This window comes from Aquarana catesbeiana, linkage group LG12 (genome assembly GCF_042186555.1).
Source record: "Aquarana catesbeiana isolate 2022-GZ linkage group LG12, ASM4218655v1, whole genome shotgun sequence".
In the NCBI taxonomy this organism is placed as follows: domain Eukaryota; kingdom Metazoa; phylum Chordata; class Amphibia; order Anura; family Ranidae; genus Aquarana; species Aquarana catesbeiana.
This window is the reverse complement of record NC_133335.1, coordinates 216,058,970-216,075,218: the sequence shown is the minus strand read 5'-3', so window position 1 is coordinate 216,075,218 and position 16,249 is coordinate 216,058,970. Positions and strand designations below refer to the sequence as shown.

Below are 16,249 nucleotides of genomic sequence, written 5' to 3'. Positions count from 1 at the left end.
CTCCAGTGAGATCTTGGGGGGGGGAGTCAAGATCCACCCAGATGCCTGGACAGCTGGCTCAGCCTCTCAGCGTGCCACTAAGAGCCTGAGCCAGCCCCTCCTGCTCCCTCCACAGCCCAGTGCTCCAGTGAGATCTTGGGGGGGGGGGTGAGTCAAGATCCACCCAGATGCCTGGACAGCTGGCTCAGCCTCTCAGCGTGCCACTAAGAGCCTGAGCCAGCCCCTCCTGCTCCCTCCACAGCCCAGGGCTCCAGTGAGCGCTGGGGCTGACGTCACAGAGTTGGTCCAGAATTTAGAGAGATCCTGACTTTAATGTTGAGATCCAACCAGATGCCTGGAAGGGCAGCTGGCTCAGCCTCTCAGCGTGCCACTGAGCGGCTGAGCCAACCACTGATGCCCCCTCCATTGTCCAGCTCCAGCGAGCGCTGGAGGGGCAGAGTAGAGTCAGTCACCGGCTCTCTGTTCACTGAAGACTGTTCACTGAAGACTTGATCGCTCAGTTCTCAGTCTTTGAAGTGGTGGGTAACAGATAGATCATCGGACCAATGCTCCTTCCACCCAGTTGAGTATAAACGTTTTTTTTTTTTTTTCATTTCCGAACTTCTCTCTTAAATCTGTGCCAAGGTGCTGCACCTAAAAGTCCTAAATAATAGAGTGGAGATGTTTTAAGATTCAGGGATGTAAGCACCTCTGAGAATAATAAAATTGTGAACACCTCTTGTGATATATTTGATACATTGCAATGTATTAGGAAATGTATGCATTAAATATCAGAGCAATGGGGGGAAAAAAAAAAGTGTGTTCTTGTTTATTCTTTCCTTCTACTTTAAATGATGGAACCCATTAGAACCAAACCCCCAGAATTCATTTATTGCTCTTCTGACTGCTCCAAAAGGGAAATCTGGAGTGACTCAGCAACCAGTGAATCTTTACATCATCACCATAGCCAACACTGTCCAGACACGTCCACTTACCCTGACAGCTAGAGATTCACCTGAGGACCTCAATGATCGAGGAAATAGACAATCAAACCACAATTAGTTAAAAATGCAGACAGAGCTAGGACCACATCACAGAGCTCCCGACATGTCTAGGTTTTATTACAACTCCGACTGGCCGAAAAATACAAAAAATTGTGTCCATCACACATGGCCTTTCAAGTTGTGCTCAGAACCTGGAAGGAAATCTGGAGAAGTTTCCTTGTTGGGTAACCGACCAGAAGTTGCGCCGATTCTGGAAGTACTGGAAACTGTTATTAATTCTGAACTTGTCACGTTTGAACTTGATTTTCTTCACCTACAAAACAGAGCAAGATAAAATAAAACACATTATTTCAACTGCATCTTTAAAGTGTTACTAAACCTCGGACCCTGCATTCCCTATATCTGGACTCCCGCAGTACACAGAACATGGAAATGCAATTATTAAATATAAACTGCTAAATACCTTTTCTTATCAGCAGCATATAGCAGTCTTGTGACTTCTATCAGTGCCTAATTAAAGCTTGCAGGAGGAGTTTTCATATACTGCACTAGCTGGCCTATAAGGATGCAGGACCCCTGACCCTCTGTCTGGACAGTGCTGATTGACCCTGTGCTGATCACATGCACCCTCCCAACAAAAAAACAAACTCTCTAGCAATACGCACCAAACTGAGCATGTGCAGCCTGACTCCAGTAACTGTCTTATCCGGACATGTTTTGGAGACAGTGGAAGAAGGGGAGGATCAGAAAAGACAGGATCAAACAGCCTTTTTACACAATACAGAGGATTAACCCTTTAGGTTCCACAGTGAGTATAACAAGCATGCTTTGATGCATTTACAGACTGATTTTACTGTTGTGGGTTTAGTAACACTTTAACCATTTCCACAACAGGCCTTTTCTGGCACTTTTTGTTTACATGTAACAAGAAGTATTTTTTGCTAGAATATTAGTTAGAACCCACAAACATTATACAATCCTTTTTCTTAAAGCAGAGGCTCTAGCGAATAAATTGGTAGGTATTGCAATTTCTTATGTCACACGGTATTTGCGTGGCTCTTTTTTAAACACAAATTTTTGGGGGAAAAAATACACTTTTTAAAATTTTAATGCAAAAACACAATACATGACCCAATTTTTTTCTAAAATATAAAAGATGATGTTAGGCCAAGTAAATAAATACTAAACAACGCTTTAAAATTGTGCCCGCCTGTGCAGCGGCAACAAACTACATCAATTTTACTATCCACAGGTGGTGCTGGTCTGGTGCTAGAATTACTGCCCATGATCTGACGTTTGCAGGGATACCTCACGTGTGGGATGATCGCTGTTTGCGTGCGCGCGGGACCGAAGCGCGCGTTCACCTTTGTGCACGAGCACTGGAGGACGGGATGCTTTTATGTTTTTTTAAATTTTTTATATTAAAGTGGTTCTAAAGGCAGAAGTTTTTTTTTTTACTTTAATGCATTCCATGCGTTATGATAAAAAACCTATGCGCAGCAACCCCCTCATACTTACCTGAGCCCTATCTCCATCCAGCAATGTTGTACGAGTGTCTTAGCTGTCCGAGACTCTCACTCCTGATTGGCTGAGACACACAGCGGGCGCCATTAGCTCTTGCTGCTTATCAATCAAAGTCAGCGAGCCAATGGACACACAGAGCAGTGGCTCAGTTCAGGCGCCCCCATAGCAAGCTGCTTGCTTTGGGGGCACTCAGCAGGAGACAGGAGCCAGGAGTACGAGGGACCCGAGAAGAGGAGGATCGGGGCTGCTCTGTGCAAAACCATTACATGGAGCAGGTAAGTATAATATATTTGTTATTTTGAAATGAAAAAAAAGACGACTTTACAATCGCTTTAAAATATATATTATATATATATATTTATTTTTATTTAACCATTTAACCGCTTGCCAACCAGCCACCTTCATTACTGCGGCAGGTCGGCACGAGTTGTAGCTTTACATCGGCTCCTTTAAGCCGGATAGCAGGCGCGGGGGGTGCCGATGCTCATGGGCAAAAGTCACGATGACGGTCGGCCACGAGCGATCGTGGCCACGAGAGGCAGAACAGGGACGTGTGTATGTAAACACAAAAATCCCTGCTCTGTGAGGAACCACAATCTGTCATTTCCTCCAGTCAGTCCCCTCCCCCTACAGTTAGAAACGCACACATAGAGAACACACTTAACCCCTTGATCGCCCCCTAGTGTTAACCCCTTCCCTGACATTTTTACAGTAATCAATGCATATTTATAGCACTGATCGCTGTATAAAATGCCAATGGTCCCAAAAATGTCAAAAGTGTCCGATGTGTCCGCCATAATGTTACAGTCCCGATAAAAATCGCAGATCGCCGCCATTACTAGTAGAAAAATAATTATAATAAAAATGCTCTAAATCTATCCCCTATTTTGTAGATGCTATAACGTTTGCGCAAACCAATCAATATACGTGTATTGTGATTTTTTTTACCAAAAATATGTAGAAGAATACATATCGGCCTAAACTGAGGAAAAAATGTGCTTTTAAAAAAAAAGGGGATATTTATTTTAGCAAAAAGTACAAAATATTGTGTTTCGTTTCAAAATTGTCGCTTTTTTGTTTATAGCGCAAAAAATAAAAACCGCAGAGTAGAACAAATACCTCCAAAAGAAAGCTCTATTTGTGGGAAAAAAAGGACGTCAATTTTGTTTGGCAGTGTCAGTTAAAGCGACGCAGTGCTGAATCGCTAAAAATGGCCCGGTCATTCAGCAGCCAAATCTTCCGGGGCAGAAGTGGTTAAACACACTGTTGCTTTAAAAACATTTTTAAACACTTTTATTGCTGTCACAAGGAATGTAAACATGCTTGTGACAGGTCCTCTTTATGGAGAGATCTGGGGCCTATAAGACCCCCAAAATCCCTCCTATGCCCTTAAAAGTGTTTTTGAATGCTTTCGATTTTTTAAAACATCCAGGTAAACCAGAAGCACCAATCAGGTCATCGCTTCTGGGTTACCATAGTGGAGAGCCGATCCCGGCATTCTTCGGCTGTCTGACCAGCCAGCGGACGCGCCCGCTGGACACTCAGGTCTTGGGTAGGACGGAAGCCTCGGAAGGCGGTGGAAAGGATCGGCAGGGGAGGTGTTGGGACGTCAGCCGTTGGTATTGTTTCTACAAGAGAGCTGACCGCCAGCTCTAAAAACCGATACCAGGCATCATCCCGGTATAACCATCCATTGACGTACGGGCACATCGCTTGTCTGGAAGTGGTTAAAGAGGCACGGTCGCAAAGTTTTCTGCTGATAGTGTACTCACTTATACAAGTTACCTTCTTGCTGCATGAGTAAGCTTTGGTGTTAGGGCTTACCCCAGAGGATGATGTACACAGACTCAACTTCTATTGGATTCATAACCCAAATTTACCTTTCCACTATCAAAGTCTTCATCCCATTCATCTATAACCGAGTTATGTTTGGCCTCCTCTGCATCATGCTCAGCATCTTGACTTACAGTGGACTTTTCTCCATCCCAACTGAACACTGTGGGGCAAAGCACAATAAAAAGGACAATTAAATGGAGTGTACTGGTTTGCACGGTTTTGGCTAAAATGAGAATCACGATTTTTTTTGCTTAGAAGATATATCACGATTCTTCTAATGATTCTCGCGGTGTAACATTATCTTTAACATTAAAACAAAAAAAATTGGGCTAACGTTACTGTTTCGTTTTTTTTTTGTTTTTTTGTTTTATTCACTGAAGTGTATTTTTTCCCCAAAAAATTGCATTTGAAAGACCGCTGGGCAAATACAGTGTGACATAAAATATTGCAGCAATTGCCATTTTATTCCCTAGGGTCTCTGCTAAAATATATATATAATGTTTGGGGGTTCCAAGTAACTTTCTAGCAAAAAATATTGATTTTAACTTAAGAAAGAAGTGTCAGAAAAAGATTTAGACTTTAAGTGGTTAAACTTCCTGCATTTACAGGTTGTTGAAAACTTGGCAGACTGCCCCAATTATTTATTTACACAGAAGTTCTATCCCTTTGATCTAAGAAGGAAACTTAGTTACAATGTTTCAAGTTATAAACTTGGCAGACTGCCCAGATGCTTTCTTTTGACAGCTGAGTGAGCAGATAATCTCTGCACTTGTTTATATGAAAGAATCGCAATCTCAGCAGGAGAGATTGTCAGAGGGGGTGAATCGAGATCATGATTTTTTAACGATTAATTGTGCAGCGCTACTAGTTTCCATGATTTTTATAACCTCAGCTGTACAGTTTTTGCTCAGTGGTGCTCCCACTTTCAATAAGTTCAAACTTTCTGAGCAATTCACACCTTTCATTGTAAAGGGTGACTGTGCCGAGCTGCCGACCTCCTGTGTTCAAAATGCAGCAGGGTAGCCACTCAGCATGGAACCCGGAAGTTGAGATCTCTGGACTTGTGGTATTCACTTCAGTGATTTTCAACTTCCAGGGGCATCATCCATGTATGCGGTTTACAGTGCATCCGGAAAGTATTCAGAGCACTTCACTTTTTCCACATTTTGTTATGTTACAGCCTTATTCCAAAATGGATTAAATTCATTATTTTCCTCAAAATTCTACAAGCAATACCCCATAATGACAACAAGAAAGAAGTTTGTTTGAAATATTTGCAAATTTACTAAAAACAAAAAAAAAATCCCATGTACATAAGTATTCACAGCCTTTGCCATGACACTCAAAAATGAGCTCAGGTTTCCACTGATCATCCTTGAGATGTTTCGACAACTTGATTGGAGTCCACCTGTGATAAATTCAGTTGATTGGACATGATTTGGAAAGGCACACACCTGTCTATATAAGGTCCCACAGTTAACAGTGCATGTCAGAGCACAAACCAAGCCATGAAGTCCAAGGAATTGTCTGTAGGCCTCAGAGACAGGATTGTATGGAGGCACAGATCTGGGGAAGGGTACAGAAAAACGTCTGCAGCATTAAAGTTCCCAATGAGCACAGTGGCCTCTTTCATCCGTAAATGGAAGAAGTTTGGAACCACCAGGACTCTTCCTAGAGCGGGCTACCTGGCAAAACTGAGCGATCGGGGGAGAAGGACCTTAGTCAGGGAGGTGACCAAGATCCTGATGGCCACTCTGACAGAGCTCCAGCGTTTCTCTGTAGAGAGAGGAGAAACTTCCACAAGAACAACCATTTCTGCATCACTCCACCAATCAGGCCTGCATTGTAGAGTGGCCAGACAGAAGCCACTCCTCAGTAAAAGGCACATGATAGTCCACCTGGAGTTTACCAAAAGGCACCTGAGGGACTGAGAAACAAAATTCTCTGGTCTAATGAAACAAGGCCCCACTCATCACCTGGCCAATACCATCCCTACAATGAAGCATGGTGGTGGCAGCATCATGCTGTGGGGATGTTTTTCAGCGGCAGGCACTGGGAGACTAGTCAGGATCGAGGGAAAGATGACTGCAGTAATGTACAGAGACATCCTTAATGAAAACCTGCTCCAGAGCGCTCTGGACCTCAGACTGGAGCGAAGGTTCATCTTCCAACAGGATCACGACCCTAAGCACACAGCCAAGATAACAAAGAAGTGGCTACGAGACAACTCTGTGAATGTCCTTGAGTGGCCCAGCCAGAGCCAAGACGTGAACCTGATTGAACATCTCTGGTGAGATCTGAAAATTGCTGTGCACCGACTCTCCCCATCCAACCTGATGGAGCTTGAGAGGTCCTGCAAAGAAGAATGGGGGAAACTGCCCAGAAATAGGTGTGCCAAGCTTGTAGCATCATACTCAAAAAGACTTGAGGCTGTAATTGGTGCCAAAGGTGCTTCAACAAAGTATTGCGCAAAGGCTGTGAATACTTATGTACATGGGATTAAATTTAGTTTTTTATTTTTAATAAATTTGCAAAGATTTCACACAAATTTTTTTTCACGTTGTCATTATGGGGTAATGTTTGTAGAATTTTTAAGGAAAATAATGAATTTAATCCATTTTGGAATAAGACTGTACCATAACAAAATGTGGAAAAAGTGAATACTTTCCGGATGCCCTGTAACATACATTGGACCAATGCAACTTTGTATAAAATATTCATACCTGGAATTCTTCTTTAACTCCTCCCCACTCTAACCAAAACTAAGAAAAATGTCTGGCTTTAGGTTTTTTGATCCCTGTGCCCCGAGTATCTCACCTTGCATCCCATAGGCTTTATTGGTGGCGCTCTTCAGTAGCTGTTCCACGACACCAGATTTCGCCGTGCCGTCCCATGCCAGCTGGGCTTTCTTGTTTGCACAGGGAATGGAAGGAAGTCGCTTGTATCCATCTTTGATGTGGCTGTCCCATACAAATATAGAGTCTGCAGAGAATAAGAGACTGAATCAGCAAATTAAAACAAAAACATGGCAACCAGAAACCAACCGTCTTTCTCTATGGGGAGGGAACGTTCGGTGATCAAACAACAGACCAGCTGTGACAAATGACAAGCAATTCAGAGAGTAGTAACAATTGTTATGGCTTCACGAGGGATTGCCTACTCTACCTGACTTTTTCCCTGTCATTTTTTTTTATCTGTCCAGAAGTTTCCCCAAAAATGATAACCAGGAGGAATCTGCCCATTGTTAGTCCATCCAAATATTTTTTTTGAGGATTTAATTTGGTACAAGCGGTTTAATTAATTTTTCTGTTTTTTTTTTTTTTTAAACACAGGGTACAAAGTGGTCAAAAATGTAAAAAAAAAATAAACGTTATATCAATTTTAAGCCCTTCACGCCCACCCCAGGTTCCCTTTCACCCCTTTGCGCCAACTGCCTCCCAGCCCTATAAGAGGTCTAAAAGCTGGGAGGCGGACATTTAGGTCATGTGACCTCTGTGATAGGCTGTCACATGATCAGAAAGCTCCCTATCGCAAGTATGAATTGGGAAACTTACCGATCCTCCGCCAGCTACTGTGCTGGGAACGCACTCTCAGCGCGGTAAGTTGTTTACATAGGGCTGCATAAGGCCGTTAAGGCCCACCCGCTAAGAGGCCACATATATGTGAATGGCCAGCGCAAAGCGGTTAATTGTGATGCTATGGCTCGGGGCGGGAAGGTCTGCCAGATCACGTGACCACAGCGATTGGCTGTCACAGTGGTCCCATGATCGGGAGCTGTGCAGCATGTGAACGTTAAAGCCCACCCTTTTTGCTGCCGCACATATGAGTTACGTGGGCAGCAAGAGGTAAATAGGGAAGCCTTTTTAATTGTGAACTGCATAACCAGAGCCAGTGAGCTCTCTGAAATATTATTTTCTTTCATTGCTTTATATCAGTGGTATCCCAACTGCAGCCCACAGACTAGGCCTTTACTCACCCTTAGCTTGCCCCTGGGGCACTGCTCTACCCACAGATATGAGGCACCAATCCTTCTACTGACACCAACAGTGCAGCACCATTGCTTCCACTGACAGCAATGATGGGGCAAGATTTGATCCACTAGCCCCAACAATGGGGCACCATTACTTCCACTAACACCAACGATGGGGCACTATTCCTTCCACTGAGAGCAATGATGGGACACTATTCCTCCCACTGACACCAATTATGGGGCCCTATTCCTCCCACTGATACCAATGATGGGGCATTATTCCTCCCACTGTGAACAAAGATGGGGCATTGGTATCCTCCCACTGACACCAATAATGGGGCACTATTCCTTCCACTGACACCAATGATGGAGCACTATTCCTCCCACTGACACCAATGATGAGGCACTATTCCCCCCACTGACACCAATGATGAGGCACTATTTCCCCCACTGACACCAATGATGGGGCACTATTCCTCCCACTGACACCAATGATGGGGCACTATTCCTCCCACTGACACCAATGATGGAGCACTATTCCTCCCACTGACACCAATGATGGGGTACTATTCCTCCCACTGAGCTTGGGACACTACTCTCTTTGACGCTGGGGCATTTTCTACCCCTACTGGCCAGTCCTCTGGTTATTTCTTACCACAGTTCATTTCCTGAGCTTTATGTTTATGTCCTTTGGCAGATTCGCTCTCTTCACTCTCTTGGCTATCGTGCAATTTATGCTTTTTCTTCTTCTTTATTTTCATGATTTCATGATCCCCTTGCGAATCCTGGCTAGACACTATGTGTGTACTAGGGGGAAAACATTGCACATTTAATCATAACATGTAGCGTGTGTAATCAGTATTACAATTTTATTTTAATGCTGCCATTGTTCTGGACAACAGATGGTAAAGAGAACCTGTATATATATAAAAAAAAAAAAAGATAAAAACCAGCTGAAGATCGAGCCAGCAAACCATATTAGAAAAGGGCAGTTGCTCTGAGACCACCAGATTCAGGGCCCCACCACCAGACCCCTGAAGAGTCCCAGATTTTAGGGTCAGGATTGCTTTCCTATGCATAAGTCACTGTATTCAATGCTGCAGGTCTTTTCCTCTCAAACACCATCTATGTCATTGGTGCACAACCTGTGGCCCTCCAGCTGTTGCGGAACTACAAGTCCCACAATGCCTTTGGGAGACATGCTTTTAACTGTCAGCCTTGCAATGCCTCATGGGACTTGTAGTTCCCCAACACCTGGAGGGCCACAGGCTGAGCACACATGATCCTATGTAGTGATGTAATCGCAGTCGGGAAGTAGTGGCCCACAGTGCCAACCAATAGCTGTAATCAACTCAGGAGCCTCCTTCCTGTCAGCATCCATCTTCACAGTAGTGTTAAAAAGATTAAAATAATCCTGCTATGCCAATCACAGTAGGAATTATGCAGGGCATATCACCCTTTGCTTTCAAAATCAGACACAGCTGGGGGTGTTTTGTTTTGTTGAGGGGTAGGGAAGGGCATGGTGGGGAAAGATAAGGCAAGGTGGGGTGGGGTATGGTAGAGTAGGCTAGCGTAGGGTGCGGTAGGGGGTCAGGCCTAGACCACCCACCTTATTAATTTCCTAAAACAACCCTGGTTTTTCTCTGGAGCAAATATGTATATGCCACAATTTCACTCCAAAGTTTGTCAAGTTATGGCCCAGCAGTAAGACCCGTCCCAGCATGTAATTCGGAAGGGCTGAGAGTTTCAGGGCCCAAAAGATCACATCCCAATCTTCTCCAGTTCAAATTGTGTACCGTGGACAAGTGAAGGAACCTCCAAATGAGGGAGGCCAGCAACAGGAGATCATCTATTTTATTTTTGAAAGTTTACTTTTTGCACAGCGGACATGTTTTAAAGAGAAGTTAAATTAGTTGTAAAGATAAAAGGGTTTTTTACCTTTTTATCTCTGCATTAAAGTGGAAGTAAACTTTCATTTTTGACATTTACCTATAGAGAAAGCCTATAATAAGGCTTACCTATAGGTAGTGTAAATATCCCCTTAACGTGCGCCGTTTAGAAGATATTTACTGTACATGCAACCAGTGAAATCACTAGTGCATGCGCTCTGAAACAGCCAGAGTGACGTCATCGCGGCGCCGGCCAGTCACAGAGCCAGAGTCCGCAAACCGGGAAGGCAAGATGAGTGAAGATGGGAGCGCCTGTAGTCCTGACATCTCAGCGCTGGAAGGGCTTCATTTTAAAGCGGAGTTCCACCCAAAAATTGAACTTTCTGCTTTTCCGGTTCCTCCCCCCCTGCGGTTTCACATTTGGCACCTTTCAGGGGGGAGGGGGGAGCAGATACCTGTCTAATACAGGTATTTTGCTCCCACTTCAGGGCACAGATACCTGTGCCACCTGCGGGTATCTACGCCACTTCCGGCGCCTTCTCCGTCACCCCCGCTGTCTTCTGGGAGACACACAGGTCCCAGAAGAAAGCAGGGACCAGTGGGATAGCGCAGCGCGAGTCGCACATGGGCAGTAGGGAACCAGGAAGTGAAACTGCAAGGCTTCACTTCCTGATTCCTTACCGAAGATGGCGGGGGCAGCACCCGACAGCCGAGGGACTGATCGGCTTCGGGTGCCGACATCGTGCACGCCCTGGACAGGTAAGTGTCCTTATTTTAAAAGTCAGCAGCTGCAGTATTTGGCAGACCTCCGCTTTAGAGTAAGTTTAACATAATGTGCCAGTATGCAATGCATACTAGCACATTAGAACATTATCTTGCAGGTACAAAAACAAAAAAAAAAGTCCAGTAGTTTACAACAGCTTTAAAGTGTAAGTCCACCCTAACACTAAAGTCCCTGCAATCTACAGACATCCACAATCTAACACAAACCTATCTAGCCTGTAAAGAAGAAATCAGTATACATACCTTTTTTGAAGCCGGTTCCGTCTCCAGCGGCGGAGGCTCTGCAGAGGACACAACCGACAACGGCTGTGAAATGAATGGGGAGTGACGTCACCCATAGGAGTTACTATGGGGCTTCCGTTGTCGGCTGTGTCTTCTGCACCCACCTCCACAGTGAAGGCGCAGCTGACAGCTCAGCGTGGAATCTGGTCGGATCGGCTTCAAAAGAGGTATGTATAAGGATTTCTTCTTTACAGGGCTAAATAGGTTAATGTTCGATTGTGGAAGTCTGAAGATGGATGGTGCAAAGAGAACAACTTACAGTTAAATATAGCAAAGACAAAAGGAGATTATTATTGATTTTAGGAAAGTACGGGAGATGGATATGATCCAGTGGTGATCAATGGGATGGAGGTTGAGAGGGTAGAGGAGTTCCGCTTCCTGGGAACAATAATTAGGGAGGACCTGCCATGGACAGGGCATATATCCCATCTAGTGGGCAAGGCTCATCAGAGACTGTACTTTTTGAAGAAGCTATGGAAGGCAGGCTTTTTAGAGGGGGTCCTTTATAGCTTCTATAAAGCTGCTATTGAAAGTGTGCTAGAGCACCACATTTCCTTGTGGCAAGAATCATGCATAATCCATGACAGAAATGCCCTACAGAGGGTAATAAAAACTGCACAGAAGATTATTGCAGGAATTAGTCTACTGATTATTGATGAACTGGGGGAGGGGAGGTGTCTTCAGAGAGTGATTAATATATTGGAAGACACTTCACATCCTGGTAATGCTCTGTATGCATTGCTACCATCTGGTAGGCGGTATAGAAACATTGGCTCTCATACTACCAGGTTGCAGATAAGTTTTTTTTCCTCGATCTGTGCGACTCTTGAACAACTGGAGGTCTTATCTAATAAATGGCTTGGGCGTACTGTATATACTCGAGTATAGGCCGACCTGAATATAAGCCGAGGCACCTAATTTTACCACAAAAAACTGTGAAAACGTATTGACTCGAGTATAAGCCTAGGGTGGGAAATGCACCAGCTACTGGGTAAACAATGCCCATCTGCAGCCTTACTGTGCCCACCTGTATCATCAGTGCCCATCTGCAGCCGTACCTTTGATAACTAAAACAGCGGGTGTCTCCTGCTGTGTCATGCGGTCTGTTTGGCGGCTGTCTACTGTAACAAAGCCCCGCCTCCTCCTCGTCCGTGATGGACGGAGCACTGATACAATGCTGCGAAACTATCAGTGTTCTGTCTATCACGCACGAGGAGGGGGCGGGGCTTTGTTACAATGGACTGCCGCCGAACATACTGCATGACACAGCAGGAGACACCCGCTGTTTTGGGGGGGTTGGGGGGGGGTTCAGCCTAAAAAATGTGCTGAAAAACTTGGCTTATACTCGAGTATATACGGTATGTATTTATTACCATATGTATGCTGTTTTTGGTTAAGTGTATTTATGGGCGTGAAATTTATTTTTTATTGTGAGGGCGCTACAACTGTGTTTCATTTCATGATTGTTATTGTAAAATGACAATAACATTTTCTGATCCGATTCTAATAGATGCAGAGATTTTAGTGATAGGGTGGACTTCTACTTTAAGGTAAAAAACCTTTTACGTCCACCTCCCCCCCGTCTAAATACTCACCTTGTGCCCGATCTCAATCCAGTGCTGCAGCAGCTCTTCTGCAGCACTCTTCTGCAGCAGCTCTTCTCCCCTGTCTCACAGGCTTGGCTGAGAGCACGGAGCGTCATTGGCTCCTACTGCTGTCAGTCAAAACCAGTGAGCGGGGCAAAGGCGCACTTTGTGTCTTATGGGCACACAGAGCGGGGCTCCAGAGCGAGCATGCACGAGTGCCACCATAGCAGGCGACTTGCCATTACTACATTCTGGGGAAGCCACTTACCTTTTCACTGATGCTTCACGCTCACTTTCTGTATTATAATCATCTGGTCTCTCATCCTTTCTCCTCTTTTTCTTTTTCCTCGTGGTCTCCTGAGTCTCAACATTGTTCGTTGGCTCTAGTACAGGTTTTGGAGAGGTGTGGCCCTGCAAAGTTTTGGCTTTCTTTGATTTGATTTTAGTTTTCTCTAGTTTAAGTTTTTGTCTTTCAGGGTCCAAGTGGGAATAAACCTTTTCTGTCCTTTCCATGATTTCTGAGGGTTCGGATGCTTTTCTCTTTTTCTTCTTGTGTTTCTTCCTTATGCTGCTTTCTTCTCTGTTCCTGCTGTCCCCATTGCGGCTTATGATATGCAGTTGACTTTTTTGCTCTGAGATGCCCTCCTGTGCTGTAGAGGTGCAGCTGTCTCCAGCTGGATCCTGGGGCAAGAGAGTCTGCTTGGAGGTATTGCAAAAGCTGGATGGGTACCCTGATGGAGTGAAATGTTGGGGAGATGATACACTTGGTCTTTTGTGTTTCTCTTGGGGTTTAAATGTTTTGTGTTTAAAAGTGTTACTACAAATCCCAGGGAAGCTGTCTGAGGCTGGAAGAGAGTCTCTGCGAAAGAAAAATAAAAATAAATCAGAGAACATCCACTTTAAGACCAAACCTTTTCTGACTTTTTTTTGTTTACGTTTAAAAATCTGTATTTTTTGCTAGAAGATTACATAGAACACCCAAACATTATATATATTTTTAAGCAGAGGCCCTAGAGAATAAAATTATTGGTTTTGCAATTTCTTACGTGATGCCATATTTGCGCAGCAGTTTTTCAAATGCAAAAATACACTTTCTTTTTCTTTAAACAATAGTTTTTATTGAAATTTTTTTGTTTTTGCACACACACAACCAAACATAAAATAAGAAAGAAATAAGAAAAAAGGGAAAGCCATTTCCAATAAGTAGCATTGTAAAATACACTTAAAGCGGAGTTCCAGGCTTTTTATGGTTATAAAAAGTCAGCAGCTACAAAAAGTGTAGTTGCTGACTTTTAATAAACAGACACTTACCTGTTCCACGGTACAGCGATGCAGCCGAACGGAGCGTCGCTCCTCTCCGCTGGTGCCTCCATTGCCACTCTGGGCACCCGGCTGTGACAGCTTTCGGCTTCACGGCCGGGCACACACGGCGCATGCGCAAGTCGCGCTGCGCTCCCGGAGTGGACAGGCGATCTCCTGGGACCTGTCACGTGTCCCAGGAGATCGCCTAGAGGGAGGGGCCGCCTAAGGCGAGAGGAGGAATCGCCTTGGCGGTCCCTGGGCGGAAGGAGCAAGTGGGACAGGAAGTCCCCCTTCTAACAAAGCCCCCACTCCCCCCTCAAAAAAATTACATGCCAAATGTGGCATGTAAGGGGGCGAGGAGTGCTTAAAGCGGAAGTTCCATTTTTGGGTGAAACTCCGCTTTATCATGTCACATGCTGGTACATTATGTAGAAAAGCACACATCCAACCCTACATTATCATAGTGTTAGTCTCAAACCCAAAAACATACTACTCTGAAAGCACTTATTTAGGGTTGCAGAAGAGCATTTGTTATTTAGCATCGCGCTTCTGTCTCAAGACGGCCTGCCTGTCTCCAAATTCTCTACCTCCACCAATTCTACGACTCAGAATGACCCACCGCAATCCTTACATTTGAGCAACCATCTTATAAATGTATTAAGCAACGTGTTTCCTCGTAGCTGAGTGGTTGAGAGAATAGCCAGTGCCCATCAATATAAAACCCTATTCATTGACCACAAGCCCGCCCAATCATCCACTTTGCAGTAATCTGAGAGAAACCAGTGCAAATGGAGCCAGTCCAGGTGCCGCTAGCCATGGCTCCCAAAGTCTGGACTGGCTGAATATGGGTCACAGAAATGCAGAACAAAGTGCACCACTATGATCCCCAGGAGAAGTAGAGCCAAAAGAGCTTTGGTCCTACTTCTACTTTAAACTGATTTTTTTCCAGGATTCGAAGCATTTTATTGTAGAACCAGAAACTACAAACTTTTCAAAGATTTTGAGTTATGCAGTTATTCTTTATTATTCAAACTTGGTATATAAAAGGATGCAATTATAGTTTGGTGTATAGGTTATGTTCAGTAGTGTAATACATCACGTATAAGGGTTTCCTAATCTGGAAAAACATGGAAGAGCAAGCCAACTATTCCCATTCATCCACTTATCTAGCTTTCCCATGTATTGCGACCTTGTCACTTCTGACTACATAAAAGAAAGCCCTGCTTGTTAAAAAAAAAAAAAAAAAAAAAGACAAAGAACACTGAAAACTCAACCCACTGACTGGGTAATGTATGCTCTATTGCAGGGTGATGGCTTCCAAAAGACTCTACAGAATTCATTATTTCCAGGAGTGTTGCATACCTAGCCCCCCACTACGCTTTCTTGTTCCTTCATGTCTGTTGTTCTTACTCCCGATAAAGGGCTTGAAACTCCTCTACAAAGACCAAAGACAGCCCATTCCCTCGGGTTCATGACTGAGAAATTCTGCTTGCAAATTTCCAGGCCTAGGATGTGGACAGCAGACAGGGCCGAAACATTAAATTCTACCCAAGAGAGAATCAAGTTATTTTTTCTTTGTGTGCAGCACGGAATTCTGTGCGATTCGATGCTCATCGGGTGTACCTGCAATTGGAGGGGGTCAAGCGTTGAAGGGACAATTGCTTTGAGCTCTAGAATGTTGATGGGAAGGCTGGGTTCCCCTGATGATAAAGTTCCCTCCACTGAGAGGGCATTCAGGACTATGCCCCAGCCCAACAGGCTGGAATCTGTCAGGAGGGCCTTTCACATCCTTGGGAGAAAGGGCTTCTCTAACTCTAGGGTTGTGTTAGAAATCTAAATGCTAGGGAGAGTCTGGCCTTGGTGGTCAGACACACTGGGTGGTCCAAAGACAGAGTTTGTTTGTCCCACACTGCCAGAATGTTAAGCTGCATATGGCACAGCCTTGAAGGATGCAACTATTTGGGCACTGAGGGCTGGGGCATGAGACTGGTAGGACAGAAGTTTGATCCAAGGCAGGAAGATCCTGGACAGTGTAATTTCTAGTATCAGGCTCAGGTACTCCAATCTGTGAGGTGGGTCCAGCGATAATTTCTC

At 44.5% G+C, this 16,249-nt stretch overlaps 1 protein-coding gene across 1 annotated transcript in view; it reads right to left on the bottom strand.

Moving 5' to 3' along the window:
• Nucleotides 1-1,037: 1,037 nt before the first annotated feature.
• The window catches only part of USP36 (ubiquitin specific peptidase 36), a 72,705-nt gene continuing 57,493 nt past the window's right edge, over nucleotides 1,038-16,249 (bottom strand). Inside the window, exons 15-19 of the mRNA XM_073606685.1 lie at nucleotides 13,122-13,712; nucleotides 8,969-9,120; nucleotides 7,161-7,325; nucleotides 4,388-4,503; nucleotides 1,038-1,296 (exon numbers count right to left, since the gene is read on the bottom strand). Coding sequence (XP_073462786.1) covers nucleotides 1,168-1,296; nucleotides 4,388-4,503; nucleotides 7,161-7,325; nucleotides 8,969-9,120; nucleotides 13,122-13,712 — 1,153 coding nt within the window. The 3' untranslated portion in view covers nucleotides 1,038-1,167. The remainder of the gene's footprint in view (nucleotides 1,297-4,387; nucleotides 4,504-7,160; nucleotides 7,326-8,968; nucleotides 9,121-13,121; nucleotides 13,713-16,249) is intronic.